General features: G+C 31.0%; 1 protein-coding gene across 28 annotated transcripts in view; it reads right to left on the minus strand.

The window, feature by feature from the left end:
* LOC127726333 (vascular endothelial growth factor receptor 1-like) overlaps nt 1–25937 on the minus strand; it is a 255073-nt gene that overhangs the window by 157658 nt on the left and 71478 nt on the right. The window contains exons 20-26 of one of the 28 annotated variants that reach the window (XM_052233662.1): nt 23105–23385; nt 22745–22867; nt 22174–22244; nt 21148–21188; nt 18851–18950; nt 17372–17477; nt 12681–13892 (exon numbers count right to left, since the gene is read on the minus strand). The exons of 21 other annotated variants lie outside the window; for them this stretch is intronic. In XM_052233662.1, the coding sequence (XP_052089622.1) occupies nt 13293–13892; nt 17372–17477; nt 18851–18950; nt 21148–21188; nt 22174–22244; nt 22745–22867; nt 23105–23385 (1322 nt within the window). In that variant the 3' untranslated portion in view covers nt 12681–13292. Of the gene's footprint in view, nt 1–12680; nt 13893–17371; nt 17478–18850; nt 18951–21147; nt 21189–22173; nt 22245–22744; nt 22868–23104; nt 23386–25937 lie in introns of those variants that run through there. 6 more of the 28 variants (XM_052233683.1, XM_052233682.1, XM_052233666.1 and 3 more) reach the window with 6 other exon arrangements.

Here is a 25937-nt window from a genome sequence, read left to right on the forward strand (position 1 = left end):
TATTACAGTTATTATATTTTTATTTTCTATATGTATATAAAAGTTAAGATAAAAAATCAGCTACTTAATTTATATTATTTTAAGTTTAAAGCAACTATATGCACGGGATTTTTTTGTTTATACACAGTTTTGATTTAGAAGAAAAATCGACATAGTTTGAAAATACAAATAATGACACCATTACAAACACAATTCCGTTTTAATATTCTTGTCTTGGTTAGAAAATACATAACACCATTACAAACTCAATCCCAATTTAATACTCGTGTACGTGTCTATAAATAAAAGAAATCTATCTTATTTTTAGAAATTTACCTGTGGTAATATAAACGTCATAAAAATACATCACTTTTTGCGACGTTGATCCATGCATGTGACGCTCCTGGTGTGCTGTCGTAAATTCATGGGAGGTGTCCGTTGTTATTCTGTGGTTTACATGTTGTAATGTACTATTATATTATTTATTTATGTTTCTTACGTTTGTTTGTATTGTATTCCTGTCACGAAGTGTTGTCATTTAGCGGAATTTTTGACATTGTCATATTAGCGGGAGGTTTTACTAGCCATAAAACCAGGTTCAACCCAATCTTTTTTCTTAGAATATCCTGTACCAAGTCAGGAATATGGCAGTTGTTATCAGACAGCCCGTTTATATGTATGTTGGCGTTTGCTTTTGTTGTTGTTCAGTGTTTCTGTTGTTCCGTTATTTTCCTCTTATAGTTGATGTGTTTCCTTCGGTTTTAGTTTGTTACCCGGTTTTTTTTTTGCTTAATCGAATTATGACTATTGAACAGTGGTATACTACTGTTGCCTTTACTTTTCATCATAACTCATGTGATACCAATTTTGGCGGATTTCATGAATAAACGTAAACCAAGAATTCAAATGTCCATATGAACTTTGGCAAAACCACGAAAATATATATCCACGAATCCACAGTATTTTAATTTACGTATATATTTTATGGTGCAAAAGGAGTTTCGATACATGATTATATTTTGGTTGAGTGTATTCAATATTTTCTCGAATGATCGAGTGGTATTAATCAGTAATAAATTAGGAACAGATTTAAATACTCATTTTGAATGTGTTACATTCATACATTAGATTCATTCATTAGTTTGGACAGGAGTCAAGTCAGTATCAATATAGTGTATACAATGTATTTTTAAGTGATTGAATTTTATATAATTATAATAACTTTTATTTAAGTCTACCATTACCTCTTTAAGAACAATGTGTATTGTTAAGGTAATATACTTCCCTTTTCAGTGTGTTAATAGTAACAATTTGTCTGGAAATTTATGTTATAGACATTGTGATGACCGTTAGGTCTTAGTACAGGTGGTAGGGAAATACAGAGTAGAAACAGCATAAATTATTAATTTAATTAATTGATGTTTAATTCATTTACATGATACGATATTACAGAGCTTGTATTTCTTATCATGATTTCCTTGATAGAGGGTTGTTGCTCACAAGGAAGCTATAAAACCAAGATTTCCAAGTTGATATCATTCTTTCGTAACTTTTACTGACGCCATCACGAGTTGGTTGTTATGGAGTTTCCGTTTCAATGATGACAACGGATGAGTTCCAATTGTCGTAACTACAATCCCGTCCCCTTTTCCCCGAATATGACCCACCAAATTAGACTTATTATCTGGTTTGTACTAACATCAGCAATACAACAGGTGCCACATGTGGAGCAGGATGTGCTTACCCTTCCGGAGCACATGAGATCATCCCCAGTATTTAGTGGGGTTCGTGTTGCTCAGTTTTTAGTTTTCTATGTTGTGTTTTGTGTACTGTTGTTTGTTTGTTTGTTTGTCTTTTTCTTTGTTTTAGCCATGGGTTGTCAGTTTTGTTTTCAACTTATGAGTTTGAATTTCCCTTCGGTATCCTTCGCCTCTTTTTAAAAAAAAAACATGTTGGCGACATTTGCGATAGATGCTTTTGTGCTTTTTTGTAAATAATTGTTTGTTTTGATATTGTAACACAGTGATGACTGCTGTACCCATATTGTGACTATTTTATTTATAATATCTGTTTTGTTCACGCATCGTTGTAAATATAACGGAATTTGATAAGATTGTCGTACAAGTGAGAGGTTTAGCGCTATAAAACCAGGTTCAATCCACCATTTTCTACATTTGAAAATGCCTGTACCAAGTCAGGAATATGACAGTTGTTGTCCATTCGTTTGATGTGTTTTGTCATTTGATTTTGCCATGTGATTATGGACTTTCCGATTGAATTTTCCTCGGAGTTCAGTATTTTTGTGATTTTACTTTTGACTTCTCCATTCTTTGTCTGTTATGACTGCAGGTCAAAAAGCTATTCTACCAATGGTTCAAACCACTGTTTTTGAAAATGATTTTTTTTAAAGATTTTTCCCAATCTGATCAATATACATAACATAATTTTCTTTACATGATACGAATAAAAAAATAGATGCATGTATAATGTAAATAAGTCAATTAGACATCCCGAATAGTGCGAAGTAATATATTATGAATATCTTCCATAAGGAGTGAAAACCGTTAGGAATTATGGGAATGGTCTTTCATACAATTATTTATTTGTATTCTAATTTGTATTATTTTATGTTTTACTCATATTTGTATTTTTATGAAATGTATATATTGAATATTTATTCTAATAATAAAGCGGGAGAGAACCTCTTGGTATCTATTTAGTTGATAAAACATAACTACAACGGGAAGACAATCAAAATAACAAAATATGTCATAATTGGTTTTCTTTTGTGTATGCGAGATAGGATTTGAATTTTAAACAGTACTAATGCTTAGAAAGAACTAAAATTAGATAAACAAATAAACAGTTAACTATATTTTTTTAATTGTATTTACGAAGTATAAATTTATTTGATTTTAATGTGTGTAGAATACTAATTGAAAAGAGATGCTAGTTTTTAAATAGAATATACTATGGAGAGAGTATATTTTGTCGCCCATTTGTATTTTCCCTGGCAAATGGGACATTTAAAATAAATGCAGAGACTGCTAAGGGTCTATGAATTCCAGGTGATTTGAAATAAAAGATATTATTCATGCACAAAAAAATAAATAAAAAAATAAAAAAAACATCACCTTTAATTTGACTTTTTATAAAAAAAAAACAAAATCCTTTCCTAAGGAATCAAGTCCATTGATTGATTGCTTGTACACAATAGCTTGTTGGTTCACCTTATGATTGCATTAAAGAAAACATCAAGTAAGTTGAAAGAGACTAATAAGGGTCTATGTCAAGCAAGATTTGTAATACATGTAGAATATCATGACAATTATCACGCAAATTTTGATCATTATAGATTGGTTGATTGATTGGTGTTTAACGCCACTTCTAACACTATTGTCTATTTCGTGGCTGTCAGTTTTTATTGGTGAAGAAAGCCGGAGTGCCCGGAGAGAGACTGACAAAATCAGAGCAAAAGACAAAAACACCGAAAAGACAAAAAACAGTCTACGAAAACATAAATAACTAAAGACTGAGCAACACGAATCCCACAAAAGCCGTGGGTGATGTTCAATAACCATCCAATATTCCTGCCACCAGTGTTACCAAGAACTAATAACTGGAAACAAAATCAACTTAAAAGGAAACAATATCTTACGCTATGTAACAACCAGGCGAGAAATTTCAGTGTGCATACTCTTGTTAATCATTTTCTCGTACTATCAAAGATATAAACTTAAGAAGCGGTTACAATGTTAATAGAACATCACTGTATAATTTAAAAACTCCAGTGAATAGACTAAACAATAAAGCTTTAAAAAGGTTTTCATAGAACAAAAACTTAAAATGTCGGACAAACAGATAACACGAGTGTTTCTACGTTCAAAGTTCCTAATTAATTAAATCATAAAACATTTTCAAATTGAATATCATTCATTATGTTGTTTTAAAAGCGATATGTTTATAAAGCATAACAGAATAACACACCTGATCTGTTCATGACATATACACAGGTAACATGGTAGGTGTTATTAAAACTGATGCCACAAACATTAATATTTGAATTACACTGCCATTATCAAAGTAAAGAATCTCAAGTGTCGAATGTTACTATTGGACAGAAAATTCATCACACAGAAAATTGACCAACATGAGCATGAACCCAAAAAAGAAGCGGACAGAGCTCAGGTACTATGGGAAAACTTAAAAAAAAAAAAAAAAAAAAAAGGGAGGCGGAAGATACCAAAGGAACATTCAAAACTCATAAGACGAAGATAAACTGACAACTGAAAATGAGAAAAACAGTGTTGACCGCTGTACCCCAATTTTGACATATTCACCTATAATGTCTGTTTGTTTTGCTCACACTTTGTTGTCAATATAATGGAATTCTATTCGACTGTCATACAAGTGAGGGGTGTAGCTAGCTATAAAACCAGGGTTAATCCACCATTTTCTACATAAGGAAATGCCTGTACCAAGTCAGGAATATGACAGTGGTTTTCAATTCGTTTGATGCGTTTGAGCGTTTGATTTGGCCATTTTATAAGGGACTTTGAATTTTCCTTGGAGTTCGGTATTTTTGTAATTTCATTGTTGACAACGCAAAGGCAAAATACGAAAGACGAGGAAAAGACAAACAAATCTGCAGAATATAACATAGAAAACTAAAGACTGCGCATCTACAACACCATAAAAACGGGTCTGGTCTTTTCCGTGATGCTCGAGCCAAAATAAATGAAAATCCACTTCCTTATACAATCATTAACCAGCTGATATTACCGAAGGGAACAAAATGTATAGTCAAAGCCAGAAAATGGTTTAGGCTTATACATGAGAGAGATACATTCCTTAATTTCAAATGATTTTGTAGATCTATCACAGCAAAAAGTATATCCATATTTTCATGCCTAAAATGAAATATTGCGCTACTGGGTTGTTCATATTCCCGGGAACTATCAGTTCAGAACAGGTCAAACGATCTAGCAGTAGAAAAATACACTAAACCGTTACCATTAATGCAGATTTCAACAATCAAATTAATATCTGTTCGTTGAGCTTCGAGGCCAATAGGTGACCATCAAAAATCTTTTACAACGTTGACGAGGTTATATAACCAAAGGGAATAAAAGTATTGTTAAACAAGGGGAAGTGATATTTGCATGAGGGAGATGCACTCACTTATATTAAAAAGATTTTTTAAGTTTATAACATCACGTCTCCTAAAATATTTTTCGGGATTTTCGTGCCAGCAATAAAATACTGTGTTACTGGGCTGGTGATACCCTGGGAGCGTAACGTCCAAGTGATAGTACTAGCATCAAACGGTGCATACTTTACTGCACAAAATGCGCTGTCTACCGACAAGAAATATATGTAGTAATGGGGTTTGATAAAGCCTTTGCAACTGTAACTCATATCGTTGACATGACGTCATGTCATACATATTAGGGATTTGATAAAGCCTTTGCAATCATTACTGATATCGGTTTCATCACGGATGGCTGATACACCATGATTGCCATTACTTGTATTACACAAACAAATGTATTTGTATTTACTTCTAAACCAAGACGACAGTAGCTTACCGATGTTCAAATCTCATAAGTCGATTTAAAAAAAGATAGATTAAGTACTGTGAATTCATTTATTTTCGTGGGTACCAATTTTCGTGGATTGAGATTAAATTGTATTTTCGTGGTTTTGAATATAAGAATATGGAAAAATTGTACTTTATTAAATATTTAAATTTGTGGTTTAACTATACCAATGAAATATTTCAAGCCATACTAAGCCATTGGTAATAAAACACATAAAATCAACATTGTCTTCAAAATAAATGGATGCACTATCAAATGTAATGATTAAGTTAAGCTACTTAGAATGACCATTGATGTTAAGCTGGACGTTAACAAAACACATATCGAATATCTGTAAAAATAAGCAGCAAAACAATTAAAAGGATTGGACCACACTTAAATAAACTAACAAAAAATACAATTTCTCCCTTATTCATCATTTCAAACCTAAGTTACTGTCAGCTAACATGGCACTTTTGTAGCGAGCGCAACACCAACAAAATTGAACAAGAGTGCACACGCTGAAATGTCTCGCCTGCTTTACTGACCATTGATTTTATCTTGATAGTCTAAAATATAAAGTTTTACTACAAGTATCGCATAAACTTAACAAAGAAAATGAGGTCAAGGTCAGATAAACCAAGCCAAAAATACATGTTCACCTTACAATCATTCCATACACTAAATATAGTTGACGTGTTGCTTATAGTATACAAGAAACAGACCAAACCATTAAAACTTTATAGTGACCAATGAACCATGAAAATGAGGTCAAGGTCAGATGATAAATGCCAGATAGACATATACACCTTACAATCATTCCATACACAAAATTTAGTTGACCTATCACTTGTGTAAGAAAAACAGACCAAAACACAAAAACATTGAGCAATGGAACCATAAAAAAGAGGTCACGGTCAAATTGAACCTGCCAGACTAACATGTACATCGTAAAATATGTCCATACACCAAATATAGTTGACTTATTGCATACAGTATGAGAAAAACAGACCAAAACACAAAAACTTAACTTTTACCACTGAACCATGAAAATGAGGTCAAGGTCAGATGACATCTGCCAGTTGGACATGTACACCTTACAATCCTTCCATACACCAAACATAGTAGATCTATTGCTTATAGAATCTGAGATATGGACTTGGCCGCGAAAACCTAACCTTGTTTACTGATCTATGAAATGAGGTCGAGGTCAAGTGAAAACTGTCTGACAGGCATGAGGACCTTGCAAGGGACGCACATACCAAATATATTATCCTATTACTCATAAGAGAGAAATTAAGATTACAAAAAATCTTATCTTTTTTTTAAAGTAGTCACTGAACCATGAAAATGAGGTCAAGGACAATGGACATATGACAGACGGAAACTTCATAACATAAGGCATCTTTATACAAAGTATGAAGCATCCTGATCTTCTACCTTCTGAAATATTAAGCTTTTAAGAAGTTAGTTAACGCCACCGTCGTCGGATCACTATCCCAATGTCTTGCTTTCTGCTACTTAAGTCACAGTCTCGACAAAAACTTTACGAACGATCGCAGATTCGTTTGCAATGACTATAACAACACATACAAACAATTACTTGAACAATCTTAACTTCCAACACAAATCAGACGGATGAGAACCATGGCATTAGAAACCTACAAAATTGTGACAAAATCCAGTCCTGAGTTCTGGCACAATGTGGTTAATTTCAAAGATAATATGTAGAATTTTAGATATAAACTCACAGTTGATATTCCACGACCAAGAACTACAAGGTATGGCAAATAGAGCTTCAGCTTTGAGGCAGCAAAGTTGTGGAACTCCCGGCCTAAGCATGCACAGAGTCTCTAAACTTTTGGACAATTCAAATATTTTATTTCAGCATGGTGTTCTTCAGATAACAGCTTCTGTAGCTCATGTAGACAATAATTTTGCTGCCCCACAGCTGAAGTCTTCTAGCCTCCAATGTTTTGTTTTATTTTTAGCTCTTATTTCAATTATTTAATAGTGCTTTTGTCTCTTTTATCAGCTTTTTGGTAAAATGTGCTTTTAGTTTGCTTGCTTTGATTAATGTAAGTTGTTATGTATGTACTTTATCTATATGTACTCTGTCTTATGTGGTTATGATTGTTATTTGCATAAAGTCGGTTTAAGAGTCTACAGAGCTTATGGTACTATGTTAAATTGTACATATTTTGTCTGACTCTAAGAAAAATTTACTTACTTACGTACTTACTAATGAAATCTACGAAAATTGGTATCCACAAAAAATAATGAATCCAATAATAAGAAAAATATCATGCTCTATTTCTGTATCAATGTTTTATTAATCTTTTCTATATAAATAATTAATATAAATCATATCATAAACATCATACTTAACAGTATAAATACAATCAGACACATATAACTATATGTCCTTAGTACAATAACTCAATTAAGGTATTTACAATACAAAGAGTCTTCAAAATTATATCTGAAAAGCTGGTGTCATATAATTGTTCAGTTTTGAATATTTGTACAATTACAAATTTTTTAAAATATGTGTACTGGTAATGCTACAATTTGAGTGACAATCAAGCAATCTGTCATTCGCAGATGGAGTTGAACACAGAAAACAAATTTGATGGTATTATTGTATTGCAAGTGTACAGCTTTTGAAATTGACAAATATAAAGAGATAATTTATCACACTTTATGTCAATCCACAACTTCTTGAAAATGGCTTGCCCAAAGTCTACTCCATGCAAACAGCTGGACAAAATTCAACCAAACATGCACAGATTTAATGTAAGCTTACAAAAGATGCAGTGATAATTACTTGTGATACAAATTGTCAAACAATTCTATCAATTCTATTCGTCTATCAAGATGCCCATTGAATCATCAAAAATCTCCCTTGTTAATGATACCACTATATCTGTAAACTGGAAAAAATAAACTTAAATAAGCACTAAATTTTAAAGCTAATTTAAAAATAAAAATCTGTCCACATGTAAAATGAAATAATTGGATCTTTCTCGTAATAAAAATTAAACAAAGGATGCCATTAACACACGAAATATGTCATTTAAAATAAACAATTAACAAAACTTAAAATAACAAGGCAGCAATGTTTTTCTTGACAGTAAATATAAAGCAGGGAATAGAATGTGTTTTTATCTTCCTGTCCATATAAGAATGGCTTGGACCTTTCATTAAACCAAGTTGCAGTATGATTTCACCTCTTCAAGCTAGTGTTCCTTGACAATCTGTTCAATCAGACAGTCAATCACTAGAATTATATGGTAAAAATGTTTTTATTACACTGCACTGGCTTCATACTAACAAACATTCACATAAGCAATGAGCTAAAAATATTAACCTGCTAATCAGTTTTCAAAATATTTTGGTCAGTTGGTATTTCGATGGAACCTAGCATCACAAACATGCAATGTAATAAAAAAAATTGGACGCAACTTCAAGAAAAAATATATATGATCATAGTCATTGGTTAATTTTGTCATTGAAACACTGCCCAACATCTCCTTTTATTCACATAAACTTAACATAAAACTTTCAAGATTATTTAAAAATATCATTACCTTTGAAATGGTTCTAGATTTGAGTCAAAGTTTTTACTGACATCTTTTAAAGTACTCATTAAAAATAGATAACTTCTCCTGTTCATGCTTCTGGTCAATTAATTTCATGAATTTCATGAAATCCTGAATTTTTATTAAATTAACACATTGTTGTTTCTCTTGTATTAAAATAAGCAAGTTAAAGGTTAAGGAAATTATTTAAAAAGCTCTCAGGTACATTGTTAAATTGCATATTCTTTTTTTTATCAAAGTGTGATGAAAACTTAAAGCTTGTTTTTACATATTCTTATTATGATTTTAAATTGTGTTGGATTTTTTTCTGTGATGGCTTTAAAAATTTATTTCATTTTCACATCTAATCTTAACAGCTATATAACTTGTTATGAATATTATTAACAAAAACAAAAGGGGGAGGGGAATCAATCATGTAATTAACCAATCAAAATTATGTATTTTGAAAATTATTGATTTTGCTCTTTGATACAGTTTGTCATATGTGTCTATAGAAACAATATTATAATACAAAGGTCATGTCCTACTGTATATACAATAAATAATTATGCCATTATGAAGGATATGTTAATATAAATGTTGTATATATTGGTTAGCATGTTTGGCAGTGATTAATGCTACAATGTACAGGTCTACTGACATTACTTAAAATACATATCAAATACTTAAAATGCATTAAATCGTTTATAAAAACAGTAATGTTACAAATGAAAAAGTATCATGTATTTCATGTATAAAATCAACATATCATAAATACAAAAATGAAACATAAATATGAATCTGATATTGATATACAAGTAACAAAAGGCACATACTATAAATGTGTAATGCAGGTCAGTGTAAACTCATCTAACATGAAACCAGTTGGACTAAAACAGTTCACCATCAATTAACATACTCTGTAATCATACATCTTTTGTAAAAAAAAACTTAACCGAAAAATTGAATGTTTGTAAAACCACTTTTTATGAATAATGCCATGAAAATATAATATAAATATAAAATATGGCAAGATTGGCCGTAACTACAAATCTTTAGGTTTGGAGGAATCAGGTTAATTTGAATTAAAACTTAACATTGTCATCATTTTTGTCATGTAAAACAATTCTTTTATAAAAACAAAATTGCTAAAATTTTTACATACACTTAATACATATGTTCAATGACTTCCTTGTATTTGTATATATCCTGATGTCAGATAAAACAAAGGTATAAACATAGAGTTCTATATGGTCCCTTCATTTACATAATAAAAATGAGACTGGTATCAGTACTCTTAAACAAAATGTTAAATATCAATCAAACTTCCCTATAGAGTCATGTCCTATTCCCTCATGTCGATCGAGTAGGATTATTATTATTAATAATATGTAAAATTAGCTTGCCCGGGTTATCAAGTCATGTGAACCAATACAAGAAGTTACCCAGCAAGAATAATAAGCAAATGGATATACAGAATTATCAATGAAACTAACCATTAACCCCCCAAAATTAAATAGAACAATATATGAATTAAGTGACCACTGTCACACATGAATATAATATTTGGTAAATAGCATGAGGTCAACATGGTTTATAACATATTTCAAAACACACACAAACCAAACATTCATGAGCATGGTCTTTACTCTATCTACTCTATACATGATCAGCACATTTCTATTTGTGATTTATAGACTTTCAATGAATAAAGTCAAACATTTTTGACAATCTGACAGTCTATAATAGTTTATGACAACTGAAATTGTCTTAGACCAGTGGAAAATGTCATTCGCTTCAGCAACCTATATTCAATTGCTACTCTACCTAACTCTGAAAATGTTTGTTTTTGCAAATTTGAAGAACCAGTTTAATAAATGTGTCCTTAAATCTGTGTCATTTAAAATCAAGCATTAGCACTGGGTCCTTAGCAAAGTGGAATGTGTTTTTATAAAAAGTACAATTAAACATTGTTAAAGGTGATCAGACACTTTTCAAACAAAATTAATAAAAGACAAAGAATTATAATTTATGCATATTAAAAGATGCCTGAAGTTATAAAACATTATAAGCAATATGGATTTGCATGGGAACTAAAATAAATTCTAATATTATCAAATGAAGTGACTAGGGATATATAGAAATACTTTCAGTTTTTGTTTGATTTTTATTAACTGACTAGATATTCAATCAAGAAATTCTTTAATGATTCATTATTTTATGTGGATGGTGGGATTTTCTATGGAGAACACAGAACCGAATGTGCAAGACCCTTAAGGGTAGTCATAGCAACTAAACACACTGTAGGAGAAGTGGAGAAAACTCAAATTTAAAGCCTTATATATCAACATAATATTTAACTCTATTTAACAGTCAGGTTATTATCAATTTAGCCTTGTATAAAAATGCAACCCCCAAAACAATATTTATTATACATACAAGGTATAAAAGATAGTGTTTATAGTCATTTCAAGTTACATGTTTCTCTCTTTCGCTCTTTCTCTTTATTTTTTTATGTATCCGTATTCATAGATTATCGTTGATCATCTCAATGAGATTGATTTTCTCGCTTGAGCCGGTACGGCGAAAGTGAGAAAAGCAATCGAGTCGAGATGACCAATGATAATCTGTTTATCGCTATTTTACCTACGACGACGTTGGGTCAATTTCATTAGCAACGCCACGTGTCCCCTTAGTTTCTAGCGATAATTTTCATATCACTCGACTCCACTGAGAAAGGGAATTATCAGTCAGCAAGATCAAAGGGAAATTTTGTAAAAAAGCGATAAATATATATATATATATCAATATGTTTGTACAACCACTTTTTATGAATAATGCCTTGTACATATAACATATGGCAAGGTTGGACAAAAGTCTTTATGTTTGGAAATGAAAATAATAATTCATCAATGAATCTGGTTAATTTGAATTAAAAATGATAGTAAATTAATCCAATAATGTCACTTCAGTTCTCTTCTTGTCTCACATCATATAATGTGTACTGATGGGCTGCTGTCTGTATGACTTATCCCATACAGCAATCTACTTTTCTACTTACATTATGTAAAGTAAATAGATTAGGTTTTAGATTTAAAAACAATTATAGCAAAGGTGGTCAGCATTTGTATTATTTTAAACAAAAATCAGTGGCTAATAGTGTTGAGCATTTTGTATCAACATTTAACAAAGAATTAAAAAAAACATGGTAACAGACATAAAAGGAGATGTCAAATTAGTACAAACATTTTTTTAAACTAACAATTCTACTTTTGAAGCATTTTGTATTTCTCTTCCTCCTGTACTAAGGGTCACCACCATGTATATTGTACAACTTGAATGGTTACACAAATCCAAAATACATTTTACCTACTTATACACTAAAAATGAACACATTAACTTTATCATATCAAATGGTCCTCAAATATTTTTTATGGCACATCTTTAATAATTTTTATAAGAATTCAATCACTTAACATACACTGTATATGACCCTTCGACCCATTAATACTAACTTGATTCCTGTTATACAAAACTAAGAGATAATCTAATGTTTTACTGCAACAAATCTAAAATAATAGTATCAAAGTATGTTTCAATAAATAATACACTCAATCCAAATATAGTTAAAGTAACTTTTCCTTGCACTTAGTAACATATTCAGTATCATGAAATATATATATACAAATGTCAAATAGCTTATTGCACAAATTTGCTCTAAATTAACTGTAAATTCAGAAATTTTTATTATTGTGAATAATGCCACTGGTGATAATCGTAATAAAAAGAAATTGCATTCTGATCTCTGATACATATATATGTACACAGATTTCCTGAAATCGCAATAACAAATGTCGCACTTATGTCCTTTCTTCAAAAATCACAATAATAAATGCATGCAATAATTTCTGAATTTACAGTAACTTGTCTTTGGATGATTTTTATGATTTAAACTAATTCTTTATTAATGTCAATTTACATCTGTATGATGCTAATACTATTTAGATTTATAAAGTTATGAATTCGGGTCATATATTTATTAACACAACTTGATTCACAATAACTTGGTTAATGGCATTACTGACTTATTAACTATGTTTAATTAACAGACCCTGATTTATCTCCTATTGTTTACACAAATTATCTCCCTTTACTACACAAGAGTTTCACTATCTTCTACAACTGTGGAATATGTTGGTGGTGGTTGATCTTCAGTATGGCGATAGTCTGTAGAGAAATTGTTTGATTTGTTCTTTTTGTTCCCGTTTTTTTTGACAAACCCACCATCTGGTCCTGACTTGGGTATCAAATATCCATCCTCTCCTGTATCAGGGGGTGAGGTTCCTGGTACACATGTACTAGAATGTCCACTATCTGTGTCATCGTTTCTATGAACGTCTGCTGAAGTATTGATATTTTGTGGGGATTGTTCACGCTTGTTTGCTTTACGTAATATAACATTGTCACTATCATCTTTTCCTGTCAATGGTTCAAGTTCAACATCACTAGATTTCTCCTTACGCCATTGTTTTTGGTTGAGGTATCGACTTCTGTCAGTTTCATCATCCTCTACAACAAACTTAATCTGATCAGTCGGAGGGGGTGGAGCTTGCTCCATTTTTGTATAGTCTGAGGTTTCACCATTCATTTTCAGATAGCCATCATATCCACACGCTCCTTTGCCTGAATTTTCTTCTGCCTTGTCTGAATCCAGCATTTTAAAGTAATTTGATGAATTTAAATCCAAGTAATACTGAAAATATAAATTCAGACAGGATTTAACTTCATATTTTTTTCAAATGTATCTTAGGTGATTAAAATCAATATCTGTAAATACAAAAGTAAACAGAGAGATGTATAGAGGAGAGAGAGGTCTAGAAAGCCATGAGAGAAAACCAATTTCGAAAATTAATTATTTATTTTCCTTTAATTCAACTGACAATTTTATTATACATCAATTTAATACAGATTGAATATGAGAAAGATGCTCATTAGATAATGTTAAATATAAGTACTAACAGTAAAGAAATTAAAAACTATTTAAATAAATAAAAATCAAAAGAAGAATAATAAAAATTAGGATAATAATTAAAATCTTCCCTGCTCCCTTCAACTTGAAACAAAGAGAAATGTAGTTTTTCTAAAGTTGAAGAAGTATTTAGAATATGGTTTTCTGAAGATGTAAACATTTATTCTGTATTATATCATATATTTGGTCAATTTCCGAATGGTTTTTGGATCAAAACATATAAAATGTAACAAACTAAATAATTTACAACAGTATTTGTCTAGATGAACAATGCTGCTCACATAAATATGTATTTGATTTTTACAATGATATATCTTGTCATTTGAATCCTTCCTATTTATTTCTTTTTTGTCTTATACAAATCTAATTTCATTTTATGCATGTGAATACCATCACAGTTGTCTCAGTTTGTGTCTCAAATTGTCATTTATAGTTACACAACTATATTTTTCTACTAGTCACTCAATACCATACAAATATCTAGTACGGTTGCAGATTTAAGGAAAAAATTTAAAATGAAAAAGAAATTATAATTTATCACTTAAGGTTGAATGAGGCTATTCTATCTATGATTTTCTTTATATACATGTAACTAAAGGAATCTAAGCAAATTTTTATTTATGTGTGTTGGATGCATATTTTCCCCTTTTTGGGCTCATTATTCTTCTGTGAGCTGAACAATTCATCAGTCTGCAGTTATTATCATAAAGATTATTGATTTTGGTCAATGTTGGTCTGCCTCCTATTTTCAGTTAGCATAAAGAAAAAGGTACAATCTAAGGCCAAAGTGTTAATCTACTTGCTGCCAACAAATAGTTAAGGAGGATGCGTGTGCTCTCTTTCTTATTTAGCCGTAATGTTTATGAAATTATCATATGTTTTGCTAAAATTTGGTAAATCACCATTTTGATGTCCCAAGTTTATATTGACAAGCTTATGCGAAATATTAAGCATTAAATTAAAGTATTTAGCCACAAAAGCATGTAAGCAAAATAAGCACACACTCTACCGAATGACTAATTGATAATAATCATATTCAATACTTTATATGCTAATAAATAATTATCGTATTAAATACCTTATAAGCTTAATTAGGCATAATAAAAGAATGATTGTTGACTTTATTATACTGCATATGTAGAAACAGAAGCATAAAATGTACAACTTAAAATAACCCTCCACTCAATCAGCTAAAAAAACAGAAATTAATTATGATGTCAAATGAAATATTTGAGAAGAGGCACTGAGGATGATACAGTGTGAAGTAATCATGATCCTGAAATGTTTTTTCAGTGATATCAGAATTATCTATCTATTGGTGGTGGGAATTCAAACTCCACTGATCTTTTATTTTGTTTTGAATTTCTAAGTCAAGTTTTCCTTTTCCTACTTCAAATTTCTTTTGGAGACTAGAGGCTTTGTTCACAAAATGATAATCCTGCCTGAACATACAGCAATAACAATGTTATAGTCTAAAAGAATTTTATAAAGGAGTTCTGTATTTATCATTCATTCAGACATCAAAATATACCCCTGACTCTGGTAAATAAATATATAGATTCTACCACTGCATCAAATGTGATAGGATATTTATCCATTCGAGACATTTAAATTTTCAAATTTAAAAGGCGAGGTTTTCAGAGCTTTTTAAATATTTAAAATTTAACTGTAGAGAGTGGATAAATATCGTATTGTACGAGATTTGGTGGTGGAATCTGTTTCTCTCATGATTTTAAGACAATATATACAGACACTCTTAACCCTTCTTAACCTTTCATCTTCGAATGATCTGCAAAAAGATGTGTTCCTTCTTTGTGACGTCATCAGTATGGTCAACCTTTTTTCGTGACGTCACAAAAGGAAATTCAATAGAGTTTTGACCAATAATGAATTGAGATTAAACGAACCACACGGTGATTAGATAAAAATAATCAACAGGTCAGGAAACGGATAAATCGGGTAAGAATTAGAGAAAGAGTTTTATATTTACAAAAACAGGAAACATTATAAGAATGAAATGAAAAGAAGGATGGTATAATGATTATAAATACTGAGAATGATAAATAAAATAATATATGAAGTGATAATGAAATGAAAGAGAGTCAAAACATTATTGACTATGATAACAAGTAAGGCAGATATAAAATCTTGTGTTTTCTCTTTTTTTATTAAAAGATTGAAAATTTCTAAACATTTCAGTGTTTCAACAATATTTACAAAAATACCATTCTAATGCTATTACATAAGCACTTCATAGAAAATAAAAGATTTTATATTACAGCCTATATATGCAGTATAATAAATCTTATATAGACCATCTACCAATGTATTCTCTGAACTCACCGAACCCCTCTGTTATGAAAAGAAATAATTTAGTTTTTATTTGCTTTACCAAATAGACTACATGTTACAAAAATATTCCTATATTCTCATACCTGTGCATTGTTTTACATTTAATTCCCTACTATGTTCATCAATTTATATGATCATCCTCAGTCTAGAAACAACTCATAATCATTTAGACAAAAAATTAAATAAAATAAAAACATGTCTGACTTTTTCAACATATTTGATAAGTTCACTTGGTTGAGAATGTAGGAGTTTTTTTCTTGAAGCATTTTTTTTTCACTGAACCGTGAGTCACATTTTTTAAGCTGCAGAAACTTAGTAATTTAATGAAATAAGCTTAAAAATCATTAACTTTTAAAATATAATTTCTTCTTCATTTATAATAAAAAAAAACCTTGAAAATAAGAATCATTTACAATAACAATTAATAAAAAAAAAAATAATAACTGAATAAATTATTTTACAACAAATAAAGAAATAGCTAATTACTTAGCAGACACCAACTTAATGTAACCTTATTAAAATACAGATCTTGTGTCAACACTTTTTTTCAAAGGATCAGACAATGCTTCCTTCTACTTTCTGGTTTTGTCTGATTAATACACACCTTCAAAAATTCAAAGATTGAAATTTCATTGGCTGATGGAATAATTGCTTGAACAGAAAGTACAATGGAATGTTGTCAGATCCTTGTTAGAAAAGTGTGGACACAGGATCTGTATTTTAATCAGATTGAAACTTAATGATAACAAATATAAAAAGCACATTTAAAAAAAAATAAACAAAATTATCACACTTTATGTCTGTAAAATCTAAAACATAATTTAAAGAATGTGTGATGTTATGAAGTATACCTGCTTAACATTAGCTTCTAAGAAATCTCCCATTAGACAGGCTAACTGTGTAAAAGTCGGTCTTTCATCTGGTTCCGTTCGCCACGTTGCTTTCATCACTTTATACCTGCATAACAAAATAATGGAGACTTAAACCGAACAAAAATGATTAAACAATGTCAACAAATCAAATATTATCATGATTATAGATAAAAGACACAATTACAATGAGTCTCTAACAACCATGTCTTAAACTGATTAGAACCAACTTAGGAGTTTGTAAAGGTTCATCTATTCACCAGGCCTGCCAAGTTCATTTCACTTTGGTCTCTGGTTTAATAGAAGATGAAACAATGTTATTTTCAATATTTTGATGGGATCAATGTGCTATAAATGTGTCATGTTTGGAAATTTTGTGGACAGTTACTTAAGTATCAATCCTGTTCAGTTTCAAAACAATTCCCCTTGTAGTTGTAGAGAAGAATTTTCAAAATGATCCAAAAAGGAATCAAAGATTGCTTCTTATCACCAACTTTTACATCTGAATGGGACAAGATGAGGTTCACTCATTCAAGACCTTCCGTACATCATTCCTGTCAATTTTAATTAAAATTTGGGCAAAGTATTTTAAAATGGTTACAAACAATGGACTCTGAGTGATGGCAAAACCCCTCTTGGCCTTTCAGGAAAAGTGAGCTAAACACAGTTGTTAACAGAAGGAACATACATATAACTGGTATAAGATAAGGTAAGACTGAGCCAAGTTTTTGTCCCTTGAATTTGCAACAAGTATGATTTGTCTATTAAATAGCATCCTTCAGCTGTTCATGAGCCATTCATAGTCTGTCAGTCTGTCAGATATCAAAGTTTATAATTTGTATTTTGGCCTGCACATTTGCATTGGTGCTTCAAAATAATTGCTTTCAACAAAAAACTGCAAATTAGAATAATTCTTAGCTTTTATCTGTATTCAAATTTGAGCAAAAAGATAATTTGCAACAAGATGTCTTATACAATGATGTTAATGTAGGTAAAAAAATGTTTTTGAGTAAGGCCTAAAATGACATTCTATAATTCTGGTGCATCTGAAATACTTTTCTTGATTTACCTTCATCAGGAAGCCAAGAATGTTAAATTAATTGAAAACATGAGGAGCTTATGACCAAAGAGGACCTAAAAAGAATAGTCAAATCCATCTAGGGACAGCTGTGTTTGATAACTTTGTAACATGGCTCTTTTTAGTCAAATATATCAATATCATTTTTTTATAATGTCAAAGTGACATCTCATCTGACATTTCTGTACCTGATTTACCAGATTAAAACATCTTATTGATTTATTATTAAAACTAACATAATTTTGAAATGATTGAAGAATCTGATAATTTTTTTAAATTTGAGGTACAAAACAATGCTTTCTTTTAGTAAATTGTCAATTTGGGTAACTTATTGAGTGATGGTTAAAAAAGAGAATATTACATACAGACTAACAATAACTTACATTTCATCTGATGAATGTTCTGGTTTCTCCATAAAGTATCCATCCTTCAGCAGGTTGATAAACTTTTCGTTGATTTCAATGCCCGGGTAAGGTGTACCACCTATCAAATAATCAATCATATACTATAACTAATACAATTTGTCAGATCAGAATCTGAAGGTCTATGGGTAGTTTTATACATACATACCCTACATGAAAAAAGAATCTCTATGATGATTTTAATAAATTATCATATTTACTTGTCCACTTTTGATAATAATACCCAGAATGCTTTAGATTCGACAAAGGCGAATTTATCAACATAAAACAGTTGAATCATGACATTTTTGAGGTAATGGATGAGTATATATATAATTAAATTTGGTTTGTTTGGAGATTAGGGATAGTGTTTGCAGGAGGATATCATACTTTTCATATTTTACATATTGGACTGCAATCAATAGATTAAGTTAGTACCAGGAGTAGTAGTTGTGAATATTAAATACAATTGAATTTTTAATCCGCAATCATCAAATTATCAATTTCCAGTATCTCTTTTGATATATTGAATCTGTGTTTTAGACTCTATAGTTTTTCACTTAAAGATTGAAGATGTGATGAGGAATAAAATGACAAATAACAATGAAAGTTTTCTATACATTAAAGAATTTGTGTTCCTATAGCATAAAATACTTGTTAAATAAATGAAGAATGTGTCCATGAGACACAGATACCCTCGCTTGAAAATATACGGCAAATTATGCAATTTTTCAATTTACAAAAGGACATAACCCAAGAACAGCAAAAGTGACGCCACCAAAATTCAAACTTGATCTGTGTTTGATAGTAATAAGCATCGTGTTTCTCGTTTCTTGGTTCTTATATAGATTAGACTGTTGGTTTTCCTGTTTGAATGGTTTTACACTAGTTATTTTTGGGGCCCTTTATAGCTTGCTGTTCGGTGTGTTGAAGACCGTACTTGACCTATAGTTGTTTACTTTTTACACATTGTGACTTAGATGGATAGCTGTCTCATTGGCTCTCATACCACATCTTCTTATTTCTATGTATAAGTTTAAAATATTTGATTGAGGCAAACAAAAGTTAGAGTGCAGAAATGACAAATTTAGCAATTTTTTCCTTTACAAAGGGACATAAGTCGAGAACGGTGAAATTGATGGCACCCAAATTCAAACTTGATCTGTGTTTAGTGGTAATAAGCATTGTGTATAAGTTTTATAACATTTGGTAGAGGCAAACTTAAGTTAGAGATCAGAAACTAATTTTGGGATGGACAGATGTACGGACAGACAGATGTTCAGACAGACAATGGTAAAATTTAATGCCCCCCCCCCCCCAATACCACGGAGGGGGCATAAAAATCTTTGTGAATCAACTTTTTCATGAAGTTCTGTGACAATACCTGTTAACAATTCCAAATTATATGTTAAATCTAATTTCATTGGTGAGTGTCGAGGAAACCCAAAAATTGATACATGTATGAATCTGTTTCATCACATCACATGTTCCTACACAGGCTGCAAGTGTCCTTGAAATATTTGATCTCTGAATTTTTTTGTGCATTTTATTAGAAGTATAAGTTATATAGGTTATTGTTACAAAGTTTATTGATGAGACAGCTCAACCTTGACTCACAAACTTAACATAAATTCCTTTTGATATAAATCAGTTTGAGTCAGAGTAGGCTAAGTTGACACATCAATACATTCCTTCAAAATAACCTTTATTCATTTATTTTAAACGTATATTGCATATACCTTGAGGGCTTGATTGCATACAATAGTTTTAAACAAACATCAATGCAATACAATTAGAATGAAATAAACAAATGTGTAATGCATGTACATAGACAGGATGTGAACTATACATTTAACAAGTCCTTTTTCCACAGTACTTTAGACTTTTTAATAACTGGAGGACAGACTGCTTAACTTCAGTGATAGATAATATTTTTAATAATCTATCTTTTATGTCTAAATTATTTCGATCTGGGATCTGATTATAAACAATTTTTTTTTTCAAATTCTAGATGTAGAGTTTTAAATATGAAACAGGTGAAAAAGAAGTGGGATTGATCTAATTATTCTTTTAAACCACAATATTGGCAAGTCCTATTTTCTCATTTAATCTTTTATAGCTGCCCTTTTCAGTTTCCAAAAATGGATCACTAATTTACATTTTACAGATATTACTTCTCTTTATAAAAGTTTTGTATTTTAATGATGTAAAGGGAAGACAACTCTCATACATGAAAAAGAAACATTGAACAATTACCATGTGATTAGCATGTGACTTACCTAAAGAAAATAATTCCCATATAAACACACCATATGACCATCTGAAAGAAAATTCAAATTTAATTATATTTTCAAGTAATGTGAGTACGACATGCTGCTTTGAAGCTCAGATAAAAATATAAATTTATTCGTAAAAAATCAAATTAGATTGCTTTAGTATCAAAGGTATATCATAATTATTGTACTAAAAATATGCACATACACCAAGATTTTGCAGATTATTTTGAAGATATCAATTAAAGGCAAACATAACACACAAATCAAATCAATTTTCCTAGTGAATTAATGTCAGATTGTATGTTTTCTTTTATTCTAAATTTTCATTGGCTACATTCCACATGAACTAAAATCAGCCAACCAGAAAGGGACCATGTGACAAACTGGTGAGCACAAGGGAATAGTGTTTGCAATCATTTATAATTGTGTCTATACTGTTTTTAAAATAAAATTGTAGCAGATACACATTTCTTACAACTCCTAAAATTTCAATAAAGCTTCATAAAACCAGAATGTGGAGTTGAGGCGACAACTTTCTTTCTTTTATAAATCAATTATGCTCAACTTTAGCATGTACTATTTGGGTAAGCTTTGAATCAGTCTAAATAGCCATGTAAACTGAATGTGCTAGTTAGTATTAGCTTAATACATTTTTTAACCTTATTATGCCCCCCCCATAGGCGAGGGTTGCATTAAGTGTTATCTTTGACAGTTTGTCTTTCCGTCCTTCCATCTTTCCGTCCGTACGTCCCTTTTTTGTTGCAAAGTTTGAGCTGGGGCATACGTGTCCTCAGACACATTCTTCTTTTATTTCGTATATTTTTCCCTGCCAAAAATGACAGATTTATGTAAGGAATGTCAAGCTCAGGTGCAGGTCCAGGATTTTGAAAAAAGGTGGCCTCTAACAAGACAAAGTAAGGTGTGGGACTTGTCAAAAGTCTATGCTTAATAAAAAATGTAGCTCCATAAGGGGGCCTTAACAACATCTCCAGGTTGGTATATACACAGCAGTAATTCAATCTTACTTACACATCACTTTTAGTTGTGTAGACTTGATGTGTTAGAGATTCTATTGCCATCCACTTCACTGGTACTGGACCCTAAAATGTATACAAAAATTTTGCCATAAACTCATTAAAGATTTCTTATTTTTTTTTTTTAAAAACATCTGGAACATTATTTTACAAGAGCATTTTTCTAAGAAATAAAGAATTAATTTTGATATTTAACACAAACTTGTCCTTAACATCATTTGAATACAATTCAGATTGTTTTTCTTGAAGTTCAAAATGTTGTTTAAAAAGATTTATTATTGCTGTCAAAATTTCTCTTTTAAAGATATGAAAATATAATGAGATCATTGGATTTGTTTCTACAGTCAAAATCATTTATGCTTGAGTGACACATGATAAAACATTAAAAATGTATAAATTTGCAGCGTAACAACGTAACCATAATTTTGTTTTTTTTATGCCTTTTTTTCTTCTAATCTACATATGGACAGTAATTAATTTATACTGAAAAAGAAACAAAACAACAAAGAATAATTAAAATAAAGATATAGTGCATAGGGGATTAATAATCTGCCCTTTAAACTTACATCTCCCTTTTTATGATACTCAGGATTTGTATAGCAGTCTTTAGCCAGACCAAAATCACAGATCTTCACAACATTATCTTGTGCTAACAGAACATTCCTAGCTGCTAAATCTCTGTGAATGTACTGAAATGAAAGAAAACCAAGCAATGATTAATCTGCCTGTTGCTAATTTTGGGTTAAATGTAATAACAATTTTGTTAAATATTTTTTTTCCCTATTGAAGATAAATTTTCTTTAAATCTATCAAACTTTTTTTCTTCTTTGGATCTTATAATTTTGATTCAAGGTTAACTAATATGTAATATCCTAATTCCCAAAATCCCAATATATGTTTGATAAGATCTTCCACATTATCTATACCTTTTTAGAAGCCAAGTATTCCATTCCTCTAGCAACCTGGAAAGCCCAACAAATGAGATTTTTGGTGGTCAGAAGTGGACCATCTGTATCAGCAGAGTCCTCTAAAGGAGCTTTATTAACATAATAGGGTGTTTTAGCAGAATCTCTAACTGCCTCACGCCTCTTCATCTCAACAGGATCAACGTAATCTTCCATGGTGTCCTTAAATGTCTCTTTATACTTAATGAGGTAGTTACGGAGATTTCCAAAATGGCAGTATTCAACAATCACCATTAATTCACCTAAAAATTGAGAAATAAAGAATACATGTTATTTCAAATTCCATGAAGGTTTGACAGGTTTATTTATGTCTAAAACAACCTCAATCTCAAATAAAACTTAAATGGTGACCCTAATGTTTGGTAGAATCCATGACAAATCGCCCCACTGGCAAATCGCCCCACACCTAATCGCCCCACTTTTTCACCAACTCGCCCCACTTTCCAAAAAATCGCCCCACTCTTGTTTACCAACTCGCCCCACTTATGAAAAAGGATAAAATCCCATTGAAAATAGGTTGGATAACTTGCCCAACTTATGAAAAGGGTTAAAATCCCGCTGAAATAAGGTATGCTAACTCGCCCCACTCATGACAAATAGATAAAGCACGATGAATTCAGTAATGCCAACTCGCCCCACTTATGAAAAAAGATGCAATCCCGTTGTATATCTATGTTCCTGCCCCACTTATAAATAAAATCAATACCTATAAAAACCTTAGATAAACATGAGTATGCATAACAATAACATTTTAAACAAACATACATTAAATCAATTATGACAAGGACTGGCATGATAACATAAAACGAAGTACTACATAAAATGTCAGCACTAGAAACATGAACATGAATACACATATATGGCATACAATAGATTGTCATTAGATAGTTCAGTAGCTGTCTGCTTCCACGACTGGACCGTTGACACGACAACACTGGCGTAAGAGTCTGGTTGTAGATATGCTGCCTTCAATACAGCACAAGGATACACAGTAGACATAGTAAATGCATGACAAAGGCTACTTTACTTTTTATAATTTTGAAACCAAGCCATAAATTTCTCAATTTTTATTGTTTTCAAACCATAAACAAAACTTACCAATCAATTTTTCAACAACAACAAAACCTGCTTTGACTAGAATGCATGAATGGACATTCTCTTTGATATTTACTTGAAAGTAACATTTGCCTTTCACTGATTGCTCGTTAGTGTTTAATTATTCTTAATTCAAAGAAAAAAGTAACCAATCCGTTTAGTGCTATAAAACAAATTGAAATCCTTCAATTGTTATGATAAAATATCGGATTATGATACAATTAACAGGTTTCTTTTCAATTGTTATGCAAATAACTAAGCTTACAAGAATAAAGTTATTCTCCAATAATACGAAAATTATATGATAATGAATAATGTATTTACAACTATATTTTGAGAAAGTGAAACATCATTTAATTTCATAATAATCTAATAAATTTGTGTTTTTATGTATTCTGTGTAGACAAGTTTTCATTTAAGTGGGGCGAGTTGGCAGGAGAAAAATTAACGGGATTTAACCCTTTTCACAAGTGGGGCGATTTTTTAAAAAGTGGGGCGAGTTGGTAAACCAGTTTGGGGCGATTTTTTTAAAAGTGGGGCGAGTTAGTGAAAAAGTGGGGCGATTTGGTGTGGGGCGATTTGCCAGTGGGGTGATTTGTCCTGCTTCCGTTTGATCTATCATCCCTAGATATGTCTCATCGTTTCTAGGAAAGCTGCTGGTGAGACAAAAAATTATAAGATTTTTATATATGTCTATAAATGTTTTATCTAAATGGTGATGTCTGATTGATAATGAGAGTCTCTAAGGAGCCCATATTGTTTACCTGGCATTTTTACAAAAAAATGAACCAGATGCAACAAGAAAATTTATGTAACATGGAACTGTTGGGGCTAAAACCTTGTCTCACTGACCATTTTTGCTGGACAGCTTTTATTCTATTCATTAAAATTTTCAATATTTGATAATAGGCAAAAACAGGTAAAAATTGTCATTTAGAGGCAACAACTCCTGTAAGGGGTCCAATGACTATTACAATCATATTGACTAACTTGTAGATCTTGGTTTGATGATAATTTTTGCTGTTTTGCTGTTTAAAGTTTCAGTCTATCTATTATAGTGTTTAAGATGTTCGGTAAAAACACTAGAATTAGTAGCAAATCATCATTTAACAGTAAGGCACTTTGTTGGCAAAGTGGTCCAAGTAGTTCATCTGTACAGTCATCACTTGCCTGTCAACTCTGCAGTTTCAAGTTGGAAAACCTGCTTGTGGCAATTAAGGTGTGTTTGACTCCAATCTTTTTGTACTAAGATAGCATGTGTTCGATCTGAGTTCAGATTACTCTCGAGACAAACAAACAATCAATCAATCAATCATTTAAGAGCAATAACTGCTTAAGATAGTCAATAGAAGATCTTGGACATGTTGACTTACTTGATAATCTAGGGTTCAGAAATGGAAAGGCCAAAATCAATGTAAGTATCAATTTTCGCTACTTAAAGATCTTAAACTCAACAACGATTAAAGTAAAAATTGTGAAAATTAATCTCTACATTCATTTAGTCAGAGGAAACAACTTATCTAAATTTGAAAAGATTTCGTCAAAGCATTTTCAAGTAATTGCACAGACACTGTTTTGCAGCCGCCCGCCTGGCTGCTCACTGTACATCACCAAATTAATAACCGATATTTTCCTTTTGAAATCCAGTTAAAAATTGCCATTTCAGGATTATATTTCTTATCAGGAGTCATCTGGCAAT

This window comes from Mytilus californianus, unplaced genomic scaffold (assembly GCF_021869535.1).
Source record: "Mytilus californianus isolate M0D057914Y unplaced genomic scaffold, xbMytCali1.0.p SCAF_17, whole genome shotgun sequence".
In the NCBI taxonomy this organism is placed as follows: Eukaryota; Metazoa; Mollusca; class Bivalvia; order Mytilida; family Mytilidae; genus Mytilus; species Mytilus californianus.